The 22,793-nt window shown below is 37.3% G+C and overlaps 2 protein-coding genes and 1 pseudogene across 2 annotated transcripts; 1 reads left to right on the plus strand and 2 right to left on the minus strand.

Moving 5' to 3' along the window:
• Positions 1–855: 855 nt before the first annotated feature.
• On the minus strand, positions 856–4,643 carry LOC106449680 (F-box/kelch-repeat protein At2g22050-like). The gene has a single exon (XM_048766101.1). The coding sequence runs from the start codon at positions 4,318–4,320 to the stop codon at positions 3,136–3,138; it is 1,185 nt and encodes a 394-aa protein (XP_048622058.1). The 5' UTR covers positions 4,321–4,643; the 3' UTR covers positions 856–3,135.
• Positions 4,644–4,896: 253 nt separating this feature from the next.
• On the minus strand, positions 4,897–8,910 carry LOC125591604 (annotated as a pseudogene).
• Positions 8,911–21,576: 12,666 nt separating this feature from the next.
• On the plus strand, positions 21,577–22,608 carry LOC106454756 (protein CYSTEINE-RICH TRANSMEMBRANE MODULE 10). The gene is made up of 3 exons (XM_013896866.3): positions 21,577–21,795; positions 21,878–22,097; positions 22,312–22,608. The coding sequence occupies exons 1-3, from the start codon at positions 21,750–21,752 to the stop codon at positions 22,355–22,357; spliced, it is 312 nt and encodes a 103-aa protein (XP_013752320.1). The 5' UTR covers positions 21,577–21,749; the 3' UTR covers positions 22,358–22,608.
• Positions 22,609–22,793: the final 185 nt, after the last annotated feature.

The following is a 22,793-nucleotide window of genomic DNA, read 5'->3' on the forward strand; positions in this document are numbered from 1 at the left end:
ATAAATAGGAGATTGTGATTTTTGTTTTTGTTGAAAATGTGTGCTTACTGGGTTTGTGACGATCGATGTCGAGAGTTTCTCTCCTGTTCTGCACACAGACTTCTATGTTTAATAGATATTTTCTATTTTAGAGGAAACTATAGAAATGAAAAGAGAGGTAGGCTGGAGATGGTCCTAGGCATCAACATAAAAATTGAAATCTGAACCCAAACCCGACTAAAAATAAAGGTATTAGATTGGTTCGGATCCAGAAAATTACCCCATCGAGATTATATTGTGATACTTTGGATAACAGATTCGGTTCAGTTTAAACATGTACCGTCACATAGCTCAAATTAAACAACATAAATAATATAGTTATGTATACAATACATATGTTACGGGTTATGGTTTTTTAATTTGAGTTTTGGATTATTATCATTAATAAGTGTTTTATTGTTATAAAATTATGAATGTTGCTATTTTTTAATTTGATATGTATTGAATACTTTTGTGTCCGTTTAAGTATTAAATTTCCTATGTTTAGACTTTTAATTATGTATTTTATTTCAGTATAATCCGAACCGAAATAATCTGAAAACAAACGATACATGGTTATTTTATGGATTTTAGGATGTGACACAAATTAGAACTGAAACCGATGTGGTATATTTGTACATGATCGGTACTAACAAATTTACTATAATAGAATATATGATATGTTACAAATTAGAACCGAAATCTGAGAACCGATCCGAATCCGAACGCGTATCCGAATGTCTATGCTTATGTGAAGTCATCAATTACTTTGATGTGAAGCTTACTATAGGTGACAGTTTGATAACGTGGTGCTCTAATAAACAAGATATGGTTGCACTGTCGTCGTGTGAAGCATAGTTTATGGCCGAAACTGAAGCTGTGAAACAGGCTATATGGTTACAAGAATTGTTGAATGTAGTGACCGAGCAGTCCATCGAAAAATTCATCATTAGAATCGACAATCAATCTGTAATTTCTCTTACAAGAAATCCGGTGTTCCATAGAAAAATCAAACTTATACACTCAAGATTTCACTTCATAAGAGAGTGCGTTGAAAAGGGACAAGTTGACGTCGAGCATGTTTCGAGTAATGAGCAAAATTCAGATATCTTAACTAAAGCTCTTGGAAGAATCAAGTTCAATAAAATGAAGGATCTCACTAGAATACAATATTTGGCGAAAAAAAGATTTCAAGCTTAAAGGGAAAATATTGGGATAAGCTTGAAAGAAATTTTTTTTGAGATTCAAGTTAATCACGTAATCCTACCGAGTTATGGTTTACTAAAAGGACGATTAGGAAATATATGTTAAGCTAATTAAATTTAGGAGTTTTTAAGTCTCTATATAAGAAGATGTCAAAGTGTGACATAACTTATGAGTTATTTAATTTCTTTAGCATTAATAAAAAGAGTTATTCTTTATACAACCTTTGAATTCTGCCCATGTCTATTATAAGCCCTATTCAAATTTTAGAAATATGCCCCCTTTGTATTGTAGTTTAAACAACTATTTTTTTTTCTTTTTTTCAACTGTTAAAATTCATAATTTTTTTGAACCTTAAATTATTGCTTACTCTGCCTATACTATGGAGTGTGCCTGGGGATATCCAGCACAAGGGTATCATCCGCCCCAATATCATCAAGGTCCTCCACTGCAGTATCCTTATCAGGGTCTCCACCATCACAATATGGCTAGGCTCCACTAAATATTAAAAATTATATTTTATTATGTTTTATTTAATAATATAGTTAAACTTAATATAGTTATTAATTAAATTAATAGTTGAAAATAAATATATAAATTATTTAAAACCAATATATAAAATAGTTATTTGGTTATGGATGTTAAAAGCTGATGAAAATGATAACTGTAGCTCGGGCTTAATCCATGCTACTACGTTCGTTTCTTCTATTCGTAAAGGTTTTTGGCTTCATTTTGATTACCTTTTAAATCTATAGGGGTCTAATCTCATAAGCTCTGTATTTTGTAATGTTCTTAAAAGAACTAGCTCTTTATTTCGTAAATGGTCTTTGTAGGATTAAAGAAGAAGCCGCCAAGGACAATACCACTGAACGATTCTGATGCACTCCCTTCATCATTCCACAAAAACAATCCAAAGTTGAGACTCTTGTAACTTTGTAGGAATGTTCTCATCATTGACTTGAAACTCAAGTTAGACTAATATCACTATCTTCCTCCGTGTGTGTAGTTACCAATCATGTGAACCTCAATTTAGATTACTATCAACTTGAATAACAGAAGATGACAACAATCCCGAGGAACAAACAAGAGATCAATTCCGTTTTAAATGAAATAGCATATGTATATATGTATATTATATGTAACTAGTATGATTCTTTAAGAAATGTGTGTCCACCTATTTGTTAAATTTTAGTACAAACATTTCAATCATTCTCGCAAAGGAAAAATCAGTCATAATATCAACTAGGCATAGGTTTTTGCGTCTTCGGGTCGGGTGCAGACCAATTTTTTTTATTCAAGTCTTTTGCGTCCTAAACATTTAGATCCCAGTTAGATACTTGAAATTTTTCTTTTCGAGTTCGGTCAGTTCCTTTCAGATCTGTACCAGCTCGGGAATAATTAAAATTAAAATACCTATAAAATACATCTAATGCTTGTTCGATTATATAGATAGATATCAGATTCTATTGCATTCCCTTCTTCATTCCACAAAACATCCAAAGAGAGAGAGAGAGCAAAAAAAGATAATGAAGGAAGAGTTTACTAAGAGACAGAACAGAAAAGGCCGTGATGGAGTTTGTTTCTTCACACGGTTGCAGAAAACACCAAAAGAATGAGCGTAAATCTGATGGAGGGTCCGGCCAGTGAACCCACTGTTACAGATAACCGCAGGAGACGGTTCCTATGTTTAGACAAGCAAGCAGCATTGACAGTTTTTGAACAACTACGAGAGTGTGGAGACTCTTGTAACTTTGTAGGAATGTTGTCATCAATGATGTGAAACTCAAGTTAGACCAATGATAACGATGCAAACAATACTATGAACAAAAAAGAAAACCACCGTTCATTTTCTTCAGCGACCACTCATGAGTCTTACCAAACAAATTGCTTCAAAAGCACATATACTGTAATCAGTCAATCGGAAACAGCTAAACAATGCAGAAAATGAAACGAATATGGGACTGTACCCAAAATACCAGACCAATGGATCGTCCCACAAATCAAGTCTCCAGCTCTGTCCAGTGAGACAAACATACACCGAACACTCTTGGTAACGGGGTCATGAACTTCCTTTTCAGCCAACATACACAAAACCACAAGCCTTCCCTCGTATTCGACCATGGCATGCGCACGTAAGACAAAGGGTAGTAGTTCCTTCCCATCACGACCAACCAATTTTCTCCACACATTAAGCTTTGTATCAAACCACATCAATCCAGTCCGGTTAAAGAAAGCAAAGAGAACATCTTCCACCACACACACAGTAAACGCTGAATCATTTAACATATCCTTTCGTCCACGTTCGAGTCTCTGGCTTACCATATGAACCATCCGTTCTCCTTTACCTTCTCTCGGATTGTACACACTTGTCCTCTTGTACTCCACCATAAAAACCTTCCCCTCAACTGAGGCACTACACCGTGAAACCTTATGCACCCTCTCCTGCCCCACAAGCTCCCAAGTCTCCGACTTTGGATCAAAAACTTCAACTTGGACCTCTTCATGAAACCTTCCATCGGAGAAGGAGAAGTGTCGACCTCCGATGACGTATATCTTCCCATCGATCACTCCCACAGCTGCTTTGCGCTGTTTTCGAGCCACGGTCATGCTTGGTCCCTGAGTCATGTTCCCAGATCGGGTATCAAGGATCCATAGATCCTTGGAAGGTTCTGTAGCACCACCAATGAAGAAGATCTTTGACCCCACTGCCACGGTTGAAGAACCGTACTTAGGATGAGGAGGGAAGGGAGTTGGGTTCGGAACTAACCCATACTCCATCGTCATAGCTGTAGTTGATATTTCGTTGAGAGTAAACCAGTGGAAGGATGAGTGGTTTTCGTCCTCGTCATGGTCCTCTTCTTCTTCCAAACATACATGGATGGAGTTCTTGGGGAGGGTGGATCGCAAGAAGTTGAGCTCCGGCGAGCGAACAAGGGCTCTTAGGTTTTTTGAGACCCAAGAGATGTTTAGGTGATAGCTTCTTGGGACGCGGGCCAAGCAACTCAAAACGATATCATCAGGCAATGAAGAAAGGGAATGTGGCGGAGGAGGATGGGTAGTGTGTTTTTTCTCTGGCTCTATGGCGTTGGAGTTAGACATTGTTGGGGACGTTTCAACTCAAAATGTTCCGTCTTTGCATTAAGATGATGCCCTAAATAGGCATGTAGAGTTTTAGGGTAAAAGAAAAAATTACGAAACGGCATGTTGTGCGAGAAAACAGCAAGATGTTCATTAGTTTCAAACACGGCAGCAATCTCTCGGACGATGTATTCAATATAACATTTGATGTGATTTAATTTTTAATGGAGTTTTAGATGATTTCAATAAATTGTAGAGATTTAGGTGATTTTTGTTAAACCACTCTAGAATATAACCTAAAACCATGAGATTTGGATTTTAATTCTTTTAACTAAGAAACTTCATCCAACACCCTAAAATCACCTCAAAACTTTAAAACTCTATAATTTAGAATATTTTCAATAACAGTGAATTTTAGAATACTCTACAAAAAGTTAAGTTCAATAATAGTGGATTTTAATGAGTTTTTAAATTTTATGTTTGAATAATAGTGGATTTGTCATTTTAATACAAATCACCTAAAACTCTCGGTTGAATACATCCACTTGTTTAAAGTAAACACCTTATTATTATTATTTTTTTGAGAGAAGTAACACCTTATTTTGGGTTAGGTTATGATTCAGATATGGACAGCATTTATATGAATAATAATTTATATATTACGTTACTTTTAAAACCTTAATTTCAAAAATGCTAAAAGAATCAGCGTTAATCAACAAGATTCAAAAAAAAAATCTGTATTTGAGATTTGTCTTGCATCGAATATGGTATCTAGAAATTGACCCGTTAATTCTGGCTTTAATAAGATGCTACGTTACAAAAAAAAATATCAACAAGATCTCAGATTCTCAGTTTTGTTTTAAGATGTAACTTCTCAATGCTGATTTTGCAGGTACGTATTAATGTAATAGATTTTTAGTGAGAGGATTCAGTTTCAATTTTGGCAAAAAAAAAGAAGAAAGATTTTCACCAATAAAATTATGCTTTTTTCCATGTGTGTAATCAATCATCAATTTTTTTTTGGCGGCAGTGTAATCATCAATTTCAATTATGTGAAACATAGTCGAGATTAAGATCCTCTACTTAATTATTAAACCTTAGTAGTGTGTTGGCTGCATTTGGTTGAAGAAGTTCAAAAAATTCCATATATCTTTGATCTCATAGCTCTTAGAAACTGATAGCTAGTCAAACCTAAATTTATGATATACTCTCAAACACAATAAAAAAAAGCGATAGGACATTGTGATTTTCGTTTTTGTTGAAAATGTGTGCTTATAATCAAGCCAGAGATTTCAATATAAATAAAAAGACACACTTTAGATAAGAGCTTAGCAGAGAAGGAGATGTGTCAAAATCAAGAACATCCCGTTGGTGCTCCACCTCCTCCTCAAGGTGTTTCCCAGTTTGGATTCAATTATCTTCTCACCGGTTGATATAGGACAACAAATTACTCAACTCTTTTAGATATCTACGAATCCCTCCTTAATGATATTTTATTAACGCTAGCATGTGTGCTTAGACATCCCTGAAGAGAAGACTATACCAGTCTAGCATGAGTGCTAAATTTACATGAAGTTTCTACCTAGCCTTTTGAGAGAATCTATGAGTTTGCTTTTTTTAGTTTGTCTTTCCTAATTGACTCAAGATGTCAAGCGAAAGCCAAATAAAACAAATCATGTAAACATAATGTTAACTAACCTAAAGGAACACGAAGAAGAAGATGATGACTTGGTAATCCTACTTGAAATGGACAACTCAGTTCGACCGGATCAGTAGGGTCCGACCGACAAGCTAACCAAAACCAATATAATGGAGAGAGAAAGATACGATAAATTACTAGAAGGCTAACAAAATATTCCGGAAGACTTGTAGGAACTCATGTGGATTCAAACTCATCTTGAACCTGACGAAAACTAGTTTGGATTCTGCAAGTAATTCATTGGCCAGGCTCACCGAAAAGCTTACTAAAATCGCTTTAAACTCGATGTTGGCTGGTCGTCGGACTGATAACAAATTACTACTTTGTCATATTCAAAACGAGAAAATTTTATGTAAATAATAGATAGAAATATATTCTAAAGATTACCGATTTGGAATGTTGGTAAAAGAAATTTTTAGGATTTTTAATTTTTGAGTTCGAATAGGCCAATGGAAGAGACAAAAATGGACTCGTTTATTGGGTTATGGATGTTAAAAGCTGATAAAAAATGATAAATTGTAGCTTCGGCTTAATCCATGCCACTACGGTCGCTTCTTCTCTTCGTAAAGGTTTTTGGTTTCATTTTGATTACATTTGAAATCTACAGGGGTCTAGTCTCATATATAAGCTCTGTATTTTGTAATGTTCTTAAAAGAACTAGCTCTTTATTTAGTAGATGATATTTGTAGGAATCAAGAAGAAGCCGCCAAGGACAACACCACCATACGATTCTGATGCATTCTCTTTCATCATTCCACAAAAACAATCCAAAGGTGATGAGACTCTTGTAACTTTGGAGGAATGTTGTCATCATTGACTTGAAACTCAAGTTAGACTCCTGAATATCACTATCTTCCGCCAGGTGTGTTATCAATGATGTGAAAATCAATTTAGATTAACAGAAGATGACACCAAACTGAGGAACAAATAAGAGATCACCAATCATTTTCTTAGAGTAACCCACTAATGAGTTTTACAAACACATGCTTTCAAGAACACATAATAATAATATAACATACTATGATCAATCAATTGGAAACAGCTAAACAATGCAGAAAACCAAACGAAGACGGGACTGTACCAGCAATACCAGACCAATCGACAGTCCCACAAATCCTGTGTCCAGCTCTATGCAATGAGACCAACTCACACCAAACACCTCTGGTAATGGGTGAATCGTTTTCATATCTATGATACAGATACAAAACCGCTAGCTTTCCGTCGTGTTCCGCAAGGGCCTTAACAGAAAAGAATAACCGTTTCTCCCAACCACCGACCAATCTCCTCCAGACATTGCGCTTTTTGTCGAACCACATAATCCCATTCCAGTCAAAGCAAACAAAGAAAACATCCTCCACCACACACACGCAACCCACCGTAACATTTTTTAACCTATCCTTTCTTCCTCCTTCCGCGAGTGTCTTGCTTACCATATGAACCATCCGTTCTCTTTCACCTTCTCGAGGATTGTACACATCTATTTCGTTGTTCTCCACCATATAAACCTTCCGCTCCACCGAGGCACTACACCGTAAAGCCTTACGCCCGTACTCCACCCCGGCAAGCTCCCACGTTTCCGACTTTGGGTCAAAAACTTCAACTTCGATCTCATCATGAAACCCTCCGCCTCCGATGACGTATATCTTCCCGTCGATTACTCCCACAGCTGCATCGCGACCTACTCGAGGCACGCTCATGCTCGGTCCTTGAGTCATGTTCCCAGATCGTGTATCAAGGATCCATAGATCAGAGGAAGGTTCTCTAGATCCGGCGCGGATGAAGAAGATCTTTGACCCAACTGCGACGGTTGAAGAACGGTACTTAGGATGAGAAGGGAAGGGAAGGGAGTTGGGTTCAGAACTAAGCCATAGTCCTCCGTTGTTGTTGTTGTGAGTGTAAGCCAGTGGAAGGATGAGTTGCCGTCTTCTCGGAAACATAGATAGAGGGAGCTCTTGTGGGGGACGGATCGTAGTCCTTTGTGCTCAGGCAGGGAGCGAACAAGGGCTCTTAGGTTTTTTGAGACCCATGAGAGGTTTAGGTGATAGATTTTTGGGACGCGGGCCAAGCAACTCAAAACGATTTCGTTAGGTAATGAAAAAAGCGACGGCGGTGAAGGAGGAGGAGGATGGTTATTGTGTTTGGAGTTAGACATTGTTTCAACATGAGAGACTGATGAAAATAGTTGGTCTTGCGTTAAGATTTAAGACGATGAAATCAAACAAGCCCTAGACCGGCAAGATGTTCGGGTATAAACAGCATGATGTTCACTGGTTTCCATATCCGGTTGTAACAGTAAAATGAAAAAAACTACGAAACTGCGAGAAGAAACGGCATGTTGTGCGATAAAACAACGAGATGTTCATTAGCTCAAACACGACAGCAATCTCGTATAGACAGCATTTATTATTAGAAAACAATTATACTGTGTATATTATAAGTTGTCGTAACCGTCTTGAGTCTTGCTAAAATTATACTTTTAAACCCTTGATTTCACAGATGCTAAAAGAATCAGCCTAGCGTTAATCAACCAAAATCTGTAGAAATTGACCTGGATGTGGTTTTAATAAAATTAACTAGATTCACCCGTGCAGGTGTTTTCTTTATTTTTTTAATTGTAAAAAATATATTTTATATTGTTTAATGTCTATATTTTAAACATTACCAATATTATACACTTTAAATTTTTTTGTTGTAAACACAATTATTTTTAAACAGAAATAGACAGTAATTTTATATAGCCTTGAACAGTTTATGGTTTTAGCCATTTTTATAAATTTTCCCAAATAGGAATTATATTCAAATATGCGTTAATTACAGTATTGTAAATACTTTTGTTTAACATGATAGTTATTTATATCAATAATAAACAATTAGGAGTTGGATTATATGTATATACATAAACAGTATATGAAAGACATAAAAAAAAACTTACAAATTTATCGGCTAGTACCATTTCAAAAGATCCAACTCCGTAAAGGGTGTTTTATTTTCATGAATGAAATAATTTTACTTGAGTGTGCAATCCGGTTTTAAAAGATTTGACATTTTGGAGAGGAGTAATACTTGTTTTGCTAGACATGTTTTTTTTTTTTTTGTCAACACATGTTTTGTTTGTTAAATGAGTAGAAATCAGGCCGAAGGAATTGTATATATATTGTTTGTGTAGGTATAAAGATGCAAAAGGAAATCTAAACTAAATATCCAGTTTAGCGTGATTTACATGTTTAGAATAAGAATATACGTATACTGGAACAATTAATAAAAATCTGATATTTTTAAAAGTATAATATATTTAGTTAGTTAAGCTTTTAGATATTTAAATTAGACTTTTTCTTGGGTTCACCCCCTAGGGTGAACCTTTGGGTTCACCAACCAATATAAAGTTGTCATTTTAGATATATTATCTTTTAATTAAGGAAACAAAATAATTTGCCAAATTATATTATGCTTTTAAAATAAAAAAATAAAAACTTAAATAAATAAAAATAACAATAGTTCTAAAAAAAGATTATTTAAAAAAATATATTTATTTTTAAGATTTAGACTTTAATGTTTAAGATTTATAATTTAGAATTTATCCAAATGTTCACTACAAGAAAACATCCGTATTCTGACGGACATTCCGACGGAAAATGAAATCCTCGGAATATCCCGAGGAATTTCCGAGGAAATTCCGAGGAAGCACAAAATTGGGTTTCCTCGGAATTTCCTCGGAATATACCGACGGAATTCCGAGGAAATATCTATCCGTCGGAATATTCCGAGGAAATTCCGAGGGAAAATGGGTTCCTCGGAAAAAACCGTTGAATTCCGAGGAAATATTATAGCCGTTGGAGAGCCGTTGGGGGATTTTACAAAATTCCGAGGAAATTCCGACGAACTAGCCTTTTCCGTCGGAATTCCGTCGGAATTTCCTTGTTCTGTCGGCAGGATTTAAACTATAAATACAATCACTCCTCTTCCTCTTCATTCACTCCATATCTTCATCATCCCTCTTACTCTATTTACACACGAATTTGATTCATAAAAAATATGTCTTCTTCAAATTATTTTCGTTCTTGGATCGATCGACCTCATTTGGATCCGAACACGAGATTGCTTACGGAAGAATACCAACGAGGTATAACCGAATTCATGGGGTTAGTTCACCGACAACCGGAAGAAAAAACAGGTATGTTAAGATGTCCTTGCTCTAATTGTAAAAATAGAAAGGTTATTAAAGAGTGGGATGTTTGGACTCATCTATATTTGAGTGGGTTTACACGAAGTTACAAAATTTGGTATCATCATGGGGAAACTGATTATGAACATGGTAGTACTAGCGAACCTCAGCCAGCGGTTAGATTAGAAGAACCAATTAGAACGGATGTAGATTATGGTGTAGGTACTGAGCAGATGGTAAATGATCATTTTAGAGGGGAAGATTTACCCAATGCAGAAGCTAGGAGATTTTATGATATGTTGGATGCTGGAAAGCAACCATTGTACGAAGGTTGCAGAGATGGTCATTCAGCTTTATCATCTGCTACAAGATTGATGGGCATTAAAACAGATTATAATTTGGCTGAAGACTGTGTGGATGCGATTGCTGATTTTGTAAAAGGTATTCTACCCGAGGATAATGTAGCTCCTGGTTCATACTACGAGGTTCAGAAACTCGTAGCTGGTCTTGGTTTATCGTATCAGGTAATAGATGTATGCAGCGACAACTGCATGATTTATTGGAGGGCGGATGAACAGCGGGTTACATGCAAATTTTGTGGAAAGCCTCGTTATAAAGATACGAGTGGAAGAGTTCCAGTGCCATATAAAAGGATGTGGTATTTACCTTTGACGGAAAGGTTGCAGAGGTTGTATCTGTCTGAACGCACAGCGCAACCAATGAGATGGCATGCGGAGCACTCAACAGATGGTGAGATCAGACATCCTTCAGATGCAAAAGCGTGGAAGCATTTCCAATCAAAGTATCCCGACTTTGCGTATGAGAGAAGAAATGTCTACCTTGGATTATGTACTGATGGTTTCAGTCCGTTTGGCAAGAGTGGAAGACAGTATTCTCTATGGCCCGTCATTCTTACACCATACAACCTACCCCCAAACTTGTGCTTGCGACGAGAGTTTTTGTTTCTCTCGATTCTCGTTCCCGGACCAGAGCATCCTAAGAGATCACTTGATGTGTTTCTTCAGCCACTAATATATGAGTTGCAACAACTATGGGCTCAAGGTGCTGAAACATACGATGTTTCGTGTAAAGAAAACTTTCAAATGCGGGCAGTACTAATGTGGACAATAAGTGATTTTCCAGCATATGGTATGTTGTCTGGATGGACAACGCATGGAAGGCTATCATGTCCATATTGTCAAGATAACACTGATGCTTTCCAACTAAAACACGGAAGGAAAACGTGTTGGTTTGACTGTCACAGGAGATTCCTACCACCTGATCATCCATATCGTAGGAGTAGGAATTTGTTTACGAAGAACAAGAGGGTGTTTGACAGTCCACCTCCGGAAATTTGTGGGAAAGATTTGAAGATACAACTAAGAGATTTTGGTGCAGAAAGGACGCCAGACGTCGGTGGACATGAGCGTTTTCCGGTAGATGCTGTTGGAGAACTACATAACTGGCACAAAAAAAGTATTTTCTGGGATCTGCCATACTGGGAGGATCATCTGCTAAGGCATAATTTAGATGTCATGCATATTGAGAAGAACTTTTTTGACAATCTCATGAACACGATCCTTAATGTTCAAGGTAAAACAAAGGATAATTTGAAGTCAAGACTGGATTTAGTCGATATATGTGCTCGTTCAGAACTTCATGTTGATGAGAATGGTAGGGCTCCTTTTCCCATATACCGACTTGATGCAGAGGGAAAAGATGCGTTCTTTGATTGGATTTCAAACGATGTGGAATTTCCAGACGGTTACGCATCAAATTTGCGTAACTGTATCGACAGAAAGGAAGGAAAGTTTACTGGCTTGAAAAGCCACGATTGCCATGTAATGATGCAGCGCCTCCTTCCGTTCGCCTTCAAGGAACTATTACCACGAAATGTTCATGAAGCAATTGCAGGGATAAGTGGTTTCTTCCGCGATTTATGCACGAGATCAGTGACTCTTGAAGGTATTGAAAATTTGAAGACTAACATAGCCGTGATTCAGTGCAACCTTGAGAAGATATTTCCTCCCTCATTTTTTGATGTTATGGAGCATCTTGTTATTCACCTGGCAAGAGAATTGGAACTTGGTGGTCCTGTGCAGTATAGATGGATGTATCTGTATGAGCGGTATATGTTCCATTTGAAAAAGATGGTGAAAAATTTAAGTAGGGTGGAAGGTTCTATAGTCGCACAGATGATCAATGAAGAAACTTCAAACTTTGCCGAGTACTACTTTCCAGCAGAAGTTCAGACCAAAAACAGAAGACCTGCTCGGCATGATGATAGAGGCGAACGGGCAACATATCATGTTACGGTTCCAGACATTTTCACAGACGTTGGACGACTTAGCGGAAAACCAAAGGACCGTCGACTTACTGAGCAGGAGCGCAGTCATTTGCAAACATATTTGCTCACCAACTGCGAAGACGTTCTTCAATATGAGAGGTAAATAAATGAGCTTACAAATTTTTATTTTAACAAGTTGAAATTTAAATCTTAATTAATTACATTATTGTCATCATATACAGGATTTTCATGGCAGAAAAGCGGTTCGAGTATAGATACGCCACAGAGGACGAACTAGAAGAAATGAAGCAGAGAGAATTTACTGGATGGATGTTTACTTATGTGAGTGCTTTAAACAAATTAAAATATATTTTATCACATATTTATACTAATTCACATTTATTGATATAACATATATATATATGTGCTATTAATAGGTGTCTGCTGGTTTGGCCAGAGGTGAAACATTTGACGATTGGATACGTGAGATGGTCGTTGGACCAAACTTTGTTGTGAAGTCATATCCGAGATTTTGTACTCGAGGATATGCATTCACAACTCAGAAGAGGAGACGTTCGAGTACGACTTATGATGCTGGCGTTTGTTCTGCATCAGGAGATGATGTATACTACGGACACATACATGAGATTTTGGAAATCAAGTATTTGGGCATGGTTGGATTGCGCTGTACTGTTTTCTATTGTGATTGGCACGACAACACTCCAGATCGAGGTGTGAGAACAGATGCATTTGGTGTTACATCAGTAAATTCGAGGCGAAAGCTGCAATATTATGATCCTTTCATTCTTGCTTCTCAGGCCGATCAGGTATTTAAATGTTAATTATTCAGAATGATTCATCATCATGTGTATTAATTTATAATTTTTTTAAATGTTACAGGTTTGTTATATCAAGTACCCCCGGGTAAGGAACAGAGATGATCCATGGGTTACTGTTACAAGACTCAACCCGAGAGGCCGAGTTCAGGGAAGTTCTGAGCTGGAAGACCCACTACAACCAAGCACATCCGGCAACTTAAGTGCAGCAGAAGATTTAGCTGGAGTTGGCCTTGTAGTCGATTTAACCGACTTTGGAGAGGAAGCCGTCGTTCACGTAGAGGATGAACCAGTGATTGGAGAGTTTCACCAAGATCCAGATTCAGATTCATCTGGTGATGATGACTCGGAAACAGACTACCATTGATTTTTTTTTTTTTTTTTAAGAAATACCGAGGAAATTCTGAGGAACACTTGATATAACCTCTTTCCTCGGATATTAGTTATTTGGTTTATCTAGCAAGGCAAAGCTGAATACGAATTAAAAACTACTCAAAACACAACCAAATAAAACGAAGAAACCATGTAAAAGAAATACGAACTCATAATTAAGAAAAAAAAAACTAAGTTCAAAATTAACAGAAAATAAGACCATAAAACGTTAGAATAAAAAAGAAAATAAAATAGCGCGGTCGGAAATCAAATGGCAATACTGGCCGGTGATAGCTCCTACTCCTCGTCTCCTGCTCCAGATGTTCCTGCATCGTTGGGTCTCTTGGACCTCTTTCTTACCCTGTGTGTACCACTCGAACCCGAACCAGAGCTGGATGGAGAGTTGTCCCGATGAACTACATCATCCTTTTGGCAACGACACGGCCTGATACGTGAAATGGCAGCCCAGATCTTGTGTAGCATGTCGTTGTTTGTCTTTATGCTCTGATCTCTCCAATGTTGTTGCTGGCGCGAAGTGGCGTTCGGTGGAAGCTCTTGCAGCTTGTACTGGCTGGAGTCTGATGGGAGTAGCTGATGGGGTTGTGAATCATCTGGAATGGCTTGTGCAGCCTCATCTTCTCCTTCTTCATCAACCACGGCCTTGCCTTTGGTCTGATATTTTGGCGTGAAGAAGGATGGCTTGTCTACTAGTGCGGTAGCAGGGGGTAGGAACTCAACTGCAGCCTCTGAAAGTAGAGCAGTCAGGCCGATCTGAGGCAGGTGGCAGTAGAGTGTTTTCTTCGCTCGGTCCTGGAATACGTAGACGTAAGGACCATCCCGATCGATCCTCGAGTGGGGACCAGCTATGAACTCCTTACTTACTAGAGAAATGACATCCAGGTAGTTCCAAGCAATGTTGTTCGATCTGTCCAGTGCTACCTGCTGGTTCTGGCAGTCTACACCCACATGTCTAAGGATCCGAGTAATCACTGCACCAAATCCACATGCATTGCTCTTGGATTTGGTTACTTTCCCCTTGTATCCTGCTAAGTTTGCGGCCAGCACCGCTCCCATGTTGAAGGCAGTAGCAGGTGGGAATGTAGAGTTTCCAAATGCCGGTAGCAAATGCCTCACACCTTGGTACAGGAGGCACAACTCCCATTGCGTGACTGATGCGGCTGTGGTTGTCCCGTATAGCAATGAGCCAATGAGGCGTGTCGCATATCTCAGTACTGGGCTCCGGATAAGTGACTCCTTTGCCTGAGAAGATCTATAAACCCCTGTGCCAATCGTTTCCCAGAAGTTCAACAGCTCTGAAGTCCAATAAAGACCAGATGTCCTCTCCCCCGCACTCAATCCAAATAGTCCGCAGAGGTCTGTGAAAGATACCTCATAGTATACTTTCTGCACTACGAATGCCAGAAAACCTTCCTGATGGCTATCATCGGGACGGCTGACGTATGCGGATGCTATGAACTGGCGTACCAACTCCGGATAAGTGGGTTCCTTGAGGTTGCATAGTTGGCCTAGACCCATGTTCTGGAACAGCCCTTCAATGTCTGCTTTGATTCCCAATATTGTCATCGTCTCAGGACATGCTAGTTGTGTAGCCGGAACGGCTACCTTCTTCATGTTGTTGTAGTGGGTCGTATCAGACTTATCCCACTTCTTTGGTCTTTGCGTCTCTCGCTGAGACGAACCCTCTTCTTGTGTGTTCTTCTTTGCTGATGTTTTCGTGCGCTTCATTCTCTACAAAATAGAATCATTTCTCTCAACATGGTTATAATCAATTAAGAACTCAAAGCAACATGAAAATGAAAGGCGAAATCGAGTTGTGATAAAAAAAAACGAAATTGAAAAAAATTCTCAATCCCTAAATCATCTCAATTGTGTTCCAAACTCGTTGATCACAGACAATTGTGTTCTGTTCCATGTTTAAACATCTGTTTCATGCATATTTGATCAAGGAAATAAGAAATTCACAAAACCCAAATATTGCTCAAGAACAAGATTTCAGAATGTGGAGATTCGCGGAGTATACCTGTCTTAGGGTGAAGACGAGTGTAGGAATCAGGTAGAGCTCGAAAAATCAAGGGGAATAGAGCCCAAAATTGTTCAAATCGGATGATTATAGAGAGAGAAAGGGGGGGGGGCGAATTATAGGGGAAATCGGAGGGGATGAGAGTTCTGAGGTTTAGATCCAAAAAAGGTCGGGTTTTGCCTTATAATTCTGTTTCCCGCACACGCATCGATCGATGCGTTTTTGAACAAATACGGATCGATCGATCACATTCTTACGCTTTGGTCCATCTTAGTGATCGATCGATCCGTTTTTGGACATATATCCATCGATCGATCCGTTTATAAAAAAACTTACAAGATTTTCCGAGGACATTCCGAGGAACATTTGAGATTCTCGATCGATCGATGGGATAATCTCATCGATCGATCACATTCTTACGGTCCGGTGCATCTTAGTGATCGATCGATGCGTTTTTGGACATATATCCATCGATCGATCCGTTTATAAAAAAACTTACAAGATTTTCCGAGGACATTCCGAGGAACACTTGAGATTCTCGATCGATCGATGGGATAATCTCATCGATCGATCACATTCTTACGGTCCGGTGCATCTTAGTGATCGATCGATGCGTTTTTGGACATATATCCATCGATCGATCCGTTTATAAAAAAACTTACAAGATTTTCCGAGGACATTCCGAGGAACACTTGAGATTCTCGATCGATCGATGGGATAATCTCATCGATCGATCACATTCTTACGGTCCGGTCCATCTTAGTGATCGATCGATGCGTTTTTGGATATATATACATCGATCGATCCGTTTATAAAAAAAAATTGACGTATTGAAACCCCAAACACTAGTTCCTCGGAATTTCCTCGGAATATTCCGAGGAAATTCCGAGGAAGAAGAGGGTTTCCTCGGAGTTCCCTCGGAATAATCCGAGGAAATTCCGAGGAAATAGGGTTTTTAAACCGAAAACAACGTTTTGCGGTTTGAATAACACCTATATAACCCTTATTAAGTGTCTTACGTTCATTATGAAGTCAAATATTTGTTCCTTACCGTATAATTAACACTTTTCCGATTGTATGAACGAAATCCCACAACATAAGAGAAACACTTATACCTTTTAATGAACGGTAAAGGGAATACTTTCAATTAGTTTTGAAATTTGTTATTTCATGGTTTATGCTCATCTATACAAAGAATCCTCAATGGTATGCATTACAATTGTATAAGAAATGAAATACGGCAAAAAATTGATGTTTTGAAACCCCAAACACTAGTTCCTCGGTATTTCCTCGGAATATTCCGAGGAAATTCCGACGAATATTTTACTATCCGTCGGAATTTCCTCGGAATATTTTCATTTTACCAGGCAAATATTTCGCGAAAATTGAAATTAGAATTTCGTCGGACCCTAGGTTTTATAACCACGAGCCGCTTCTTCTTCCCCATTTCTCTCTTCTTCCTCTGCGCGACTCCTCTCTCCTTTCCGGCGATTTCCCCCTGAAATCCGACGATATCTCTGGCGATCTCCCCCTTCTCTTACACAAATCATGTAAGGACCCTATCCCACTCTCTTAGGTTCTATTTGTTAGGTTTTTGTGTAGTTTTGATAGATTTTTGTTAGGGTGATTGGTTAGGATTGTGATTTGGTTGTATAATAGGTTTAGAATTATGATTTGGTTGAATAATTTGTTTTGTTGAATTGATGTAGAATTTGTTTATAATTTTTTTATAATTTTTTTATTTTTTTTGTATTTATAAAATCGATTTTTGTATATAAAATCGATTTTTGTATTTTACAAATCGATTTTTCTATATAAATTCGATTTTTTGGATTTTACAAAAAAAGTTTGGTATACAAATTCGATTTTTTGGATTTTACAAAACATTTTAAATATCTATAAAACTTTTTTTGTGATTAAAAACTATTATTTGGGATTTAAAAATATTTTTAATATATATATATATATATATATATATTATTAAAACTATTTTTTTTAATTATTAAACTATTTTTATTTATTAAAACTATTTTTTGTTTATTAGAACTATTTTTATATATTTATTAAATATTTTTAATATATATAAATCTTTTTTGTGACTATATTATTTGGGATTTTTTTAAAAACAAAATTAATTTATATATTTCTCTATTTATTAAATATATTTTTTTAATTTACAGGTCTCATGATGATCAGACCCGGCCTCGACAGCGTCGTAGTCGTGGTGGTACGGGGAGCCAGTCTCGGGATTCCAGCCATTTTCAGGATTCCCCTTCGCCCCACAGCTCCAACCATACATCTCCCTCTGCTGCACCCGCTCCTGCTCCTCTCGCTCCCGCTGCTGCATCCGCTCCTGTTCCTCCGGGTCCTCCGGGAGTGATGCGTGTTGCGGAGTTGGTTCAACAGCCCGGTCGTGACCATCTTCCGTATCTCACTCCGTATCCACATGGACGGGGTCAAACATGGTAATTAAACATTTTTTTCTTTAAATTTGGATTCATTATTAACCGTTTATTCTTTTTATTAGGTTCAACCGATCCGGGAACGGGATCATCGCATGGATCAACCGTATGATGTACTCGGCCCTCGACAGTGGACATCCGACTTTCACTCACTTCCCTACCGAGAAGCAGGTTCTGTGGTTTCGTCAGTTTGCGGTAAGTATTCTAATTTCTTACTTATATTTTTAATCTTTAATATAATTTTTCTACTAATTGTGTTTTTTTCAGCAAGAGTTCAACTGGAATTCCGATGAGACGCTCTTTATCTATCACCACTTCGTCCATAAAGTAATGGACAACTATGGGAAGCAGATCCACGAGTGGAAGAAGAAGTGGGAAATCAATAAGGTTCGATTTAATTTATTAAACAATTTTTTAATTTATTAAACTATTTTTTAATTTATTAAACTATTTTCTTTTTTTTTATTTAAAGGTCCCAAAGTCGATGAACGACACGGTCTGGAAGGAGTTGTGTGCGCATTGGGATAAAGAAGAGACGAAAGAAACTTCTTCCACCAACTCCACCAACCGCAGGAGCGACCGTAAAGGGAAGGGCATCTACAAGCATAACTTGGGTGCTCAATCTATTGCCACTCTGGGAGATCGCATGGTAAGTTCAACCGTTTTTTCTTCAATTATTTGAGTTTCAGAATTTTAATTTATTGTGCATTTCTTCTAATTTCTAATGTTTCTTTAATTTATGTTTTTTTTCAAGGCGGAAGAAAATGATGGCGAGCCGGTTGATGATCTCGCCCTAATGAGGAGGGCGTATACCAACAAGAAGACCGGCCAGATTGATGACGGTCTTGTGAGGGACGTGGTCGACCTGGTCCAAACTCAGGTGGTAGACGAAGTGTCTCAGCTTCAAACCGAGGATGACGCTTCGACGGCTTCGACCAACTTGTCCCGGTTTCGAATCAACGAAATCGTTGAATCCGTAAGTTCTTTTTTTTTTAAAGTTCAATTCATTTATTTCTTGGTTTAAATTTGTAAATTTGGCTATTTTCTATTCAGTCGGTTCCAAAGAAGAAGGGACGTTTGGTCGGTTTGGGTCGTCGCACCCGGTCGGTTCCTCCTTCTTCTGCACCACCGCCCTTTGTTGATCCAGAAGTGCTTACGGCTCAGTTGAAGGACAAAGATGATCGTATATCTTTGTTGGAGACCCAGATGGCGGCTCAACAGGCGGGCTATGAGGCACAGAGGAGGCTGAACCAGCAAATGATGGAGATGATGCAGGGGATGTACCCGAACGAGGTCTTCCCGGACGTGCCAGACCTGTAGTTTTTTTTTTTTTCCAAAAACTCGGAATGTTTTATTTTTATTTGTGAAACTTTGAATATTAATTAATATGATTTCAATTTTAATTTTAATTTCATATTTTCGAATTTAAATTTCAGAATTTTTTTTTTTTTAAATTAATATTTTTTACATTCCGAGGAAATTAATTATATTTTTTACTCGATCGATCGATGCGTTTTTGGACATAAATCCATCGATCGATCTGTTTATAAAAAAACGTTCGGAATATACCGAGGGAAACCTTTCCTCGTAATATAACGAGGGAACGGTTCCTCGGTATATAGTGAGAGACATTTCCCTCAGAATATTCCGAGGGACAGATCCCTCGGAATATACCGAGGGACACATTCCTCGGAATATTCCGAGGAATATGTCCCTCGGTATATTCCTATCGATCGATGTATATATGCCTAAAAACGCATCGATCGATGAACGTCCGAGGAAGTATCCCGACGAAGTTCTCCCTCGGTATATTCCGAGGACCTTTCCGACAAACTAGTGATCCTCGGAAGTTTATTTCCTCGGAATTCCGTCGGAAAATTCCGAGGAATTTCCGAGGAAAGAAGAAATTCCGAGGAATTATTTCCGACGACTTGTTTCGTCGGTATGTCGTCGGAATAACGATATTCCGACGAAATTCCGACGATTTTTTCCCTCAGAATCCTTGCTGTTTTCTTGTAGTGGTTTAGTGTTTTTCCAAGGGTTTAGGGTTTACCTAAGAGTTTAGGGTTTACCCAAGGGTTTAGGGTTTACCCAAGGGTTTAAGGTTTTCCCAAGGGTTTAGGGTTTAGGATTAGAGTTTAGGGTTAGTGTTTTGTTGACAACATGTTTAGTGTTTTTTCCAAGGGTTTAGGGGTTTACCCAAGGATTTAGGGTTTACCCAAGGATTTATGGTTTAGGATTTGAGTTTAGGGTTTAGTATTAGAGTTTAGGGTTTACTGTTTTGTTGACAACATTTTTTTTTTTGAATTCGTTTTTTATATATTATTTTTATTTATTTTAAAATTTTATTTTGAAAAAATAATATAATTTGCCAAGTTATTTGGTTTTCTTAATTAAAAGATACTATATTTAAAAAGACAATTTTCTATTGGTTGGTGAACTTAAAAGTTCACCCTAGGGGGTGAACCCAAGAATAACTCGTTAAATTAAGATTCAGATTGAAAGTTCATATTATATATTTCACAATAACGTACATGAGAATGATGAGATTACAACAATATTGAAAAACCATTTAGTTATACAAAATACACACTGAATCATGCATCTGTTGAACTGCATCTTTATTATGTCGTAGAAATATTCGTATCGTAGATGTGATATAATTGTAGATTAGAAAGATTGTTGTGAATAGTAGGATGAGTCACGTTTAAAAGGCTCATGTTTCTATCAAATGATTAAATAATAACAATGCATAAAAATTAATAATCTACATATATAAAGTAACTTTTTCTCCTTCTTATAACAAGTGGCAGAGAGGTTTGATAACATGTATCCCATATATTTGCCGTGGAAAAACAAATATCTACAACTCAAAACTAATGATTCTTAAGAATTAAAAACCTAAAACAAAAGCAAAAATAATCACAACTATAATTCTACACCAAAAAAATAAAAGCACGTCATTTACCAATCATACCTATAGTAAGTTGTCGTAACAGTTTGTTTTGGTTAAAAATATACTTTTTGATAAAAAAAAATACTTTTAAACCCTTAATTTCACAAATGCTAAAAGAATCATCGTTAATCAACAAAAATATGTAGAAATTGACCTGGATCTGTTTTTTTATAAAATTAATATAATATGAGATAATTCAGTTCCGACTGCATGATGCTTTTGGCAAAAAAAAAAAAGAAGATCTTGACCAATAAAGATTATGCTTTTTCTCCATATGTGTAGTCATCAATTATGTGAAGATTAATATATATTTGTACTAACTTGAATAATGGAAGATGATGTGTGATATAATTACGATGGAAAAGTCATATTTTGCTAATGGGTGAAATTTCTATAGCCTTTTAATTTGAATTATTCCACAAAGTGAGTTGGTCGTCCTGTCACTTGTAATATTTTTTTAGTTAATGATCTAAGATTAGTACATGAGAGAACATGTCTTTTGTCTCCTACACCTCCTTTAGTATCATCATTATCATCAATAACCCTATTTTTATACCATTTCACAGCGAAGACAAGCAGAGATTTTGATATAAAGAAGGGGAGACACCTCAGACAAGAGGATATCAGAGAAGAAGATGTATCAAGATCAACAACACCCCGTTGGTGCTCCTCCTCCTCAAGGTAATTCCCCTTGTTACAATTCTCTTCTTATCTTTTTATTTTTGCTTCTTAAATTCTAATGTTGTGGTTGTTATGCATATAGGGTATCCTCCAAAGGAAGGATATCCACCACCGGGATATCCTCCGGCAGGTTATCCTCCACCACCTCAGGGATACGGTCAGGCATATCCAGCACAAGGGTATCCTCCGCCGCAATATCCTCAAGGTCCTCCGCCGCAGTATCCTTATCAGGGTCCTCCACCACCCCAATATGGTCAGGCTCCACAAAAGAAGAAGAAAGACTCGGGATTTGTCGAAGGATGGTGCGTTGACTCTCTCTCTCTCTTTTTGCTTTTTATAATATGGCTTTGCAACCGAATTTTTTCACTACCACTTTTTGTACACCATTCATAAACTTTGGCCAGAAACGTGGACCGTTTTCATGAAGAAATAGATCTGATTCGCTCGTCTAGTGCAACCATCTAAAGTAAATATGTTTGCTAGCGAATGTAACTTATATGTATGTTTGTGTTACAGTTTGGCTATGCTCTGCTGTTGCTTTCTGTTGGAAGCTTGTTTCTGATTGAAGATTGAGATGATATTCACCCGTTGACCGTCTACAGGATGCCATCGTATTATATGAAACAAGAACTATAATTGTTAGGTGTTCAAAAGCAAAAAGAAATGAATTATAGTTGTTTAAAAAAGACGTGTTTGATCAAACATTTAGACATCTTCTCGTATGTGTGTGTGTATGTGCGTTCGCGTTTTGTGTTTGTTCATGTTCTTTATTTTCATTTATTTCTGGCTTTGAATTGGAATTTTCCTGAAGTTCTTGTTTTGTTTTATTTTTGCTAATATTTCTTTTTAAATTACCAAAATATTCTGGACCAAAATTCATAATTTCTAAATCAAAAACCAAAATATGTATTTTAAGTATCATTAATCTTATGAATTTTAAGTTTTGTTTGGTGTTTTTCCACAATTTTAAATGTTTCTGACTATTATTAAATGTTAGT

The sequence above is a fragment of the Brassica napus genome, chromosome C8, assembly GCF_020379485.1.
Source record: "Brassica napus cultivar Da-Ae chromosome C8, Da-Ae, whole genome shotgun sequence".
Classification (NCBI taxonomy): domain Eukaryota; kingdom Viridiplantae; phylum Streptophyta; class Magnoliopsida; order Brassicales; family Brassicaceae; genus Brassica; species Brassica napus.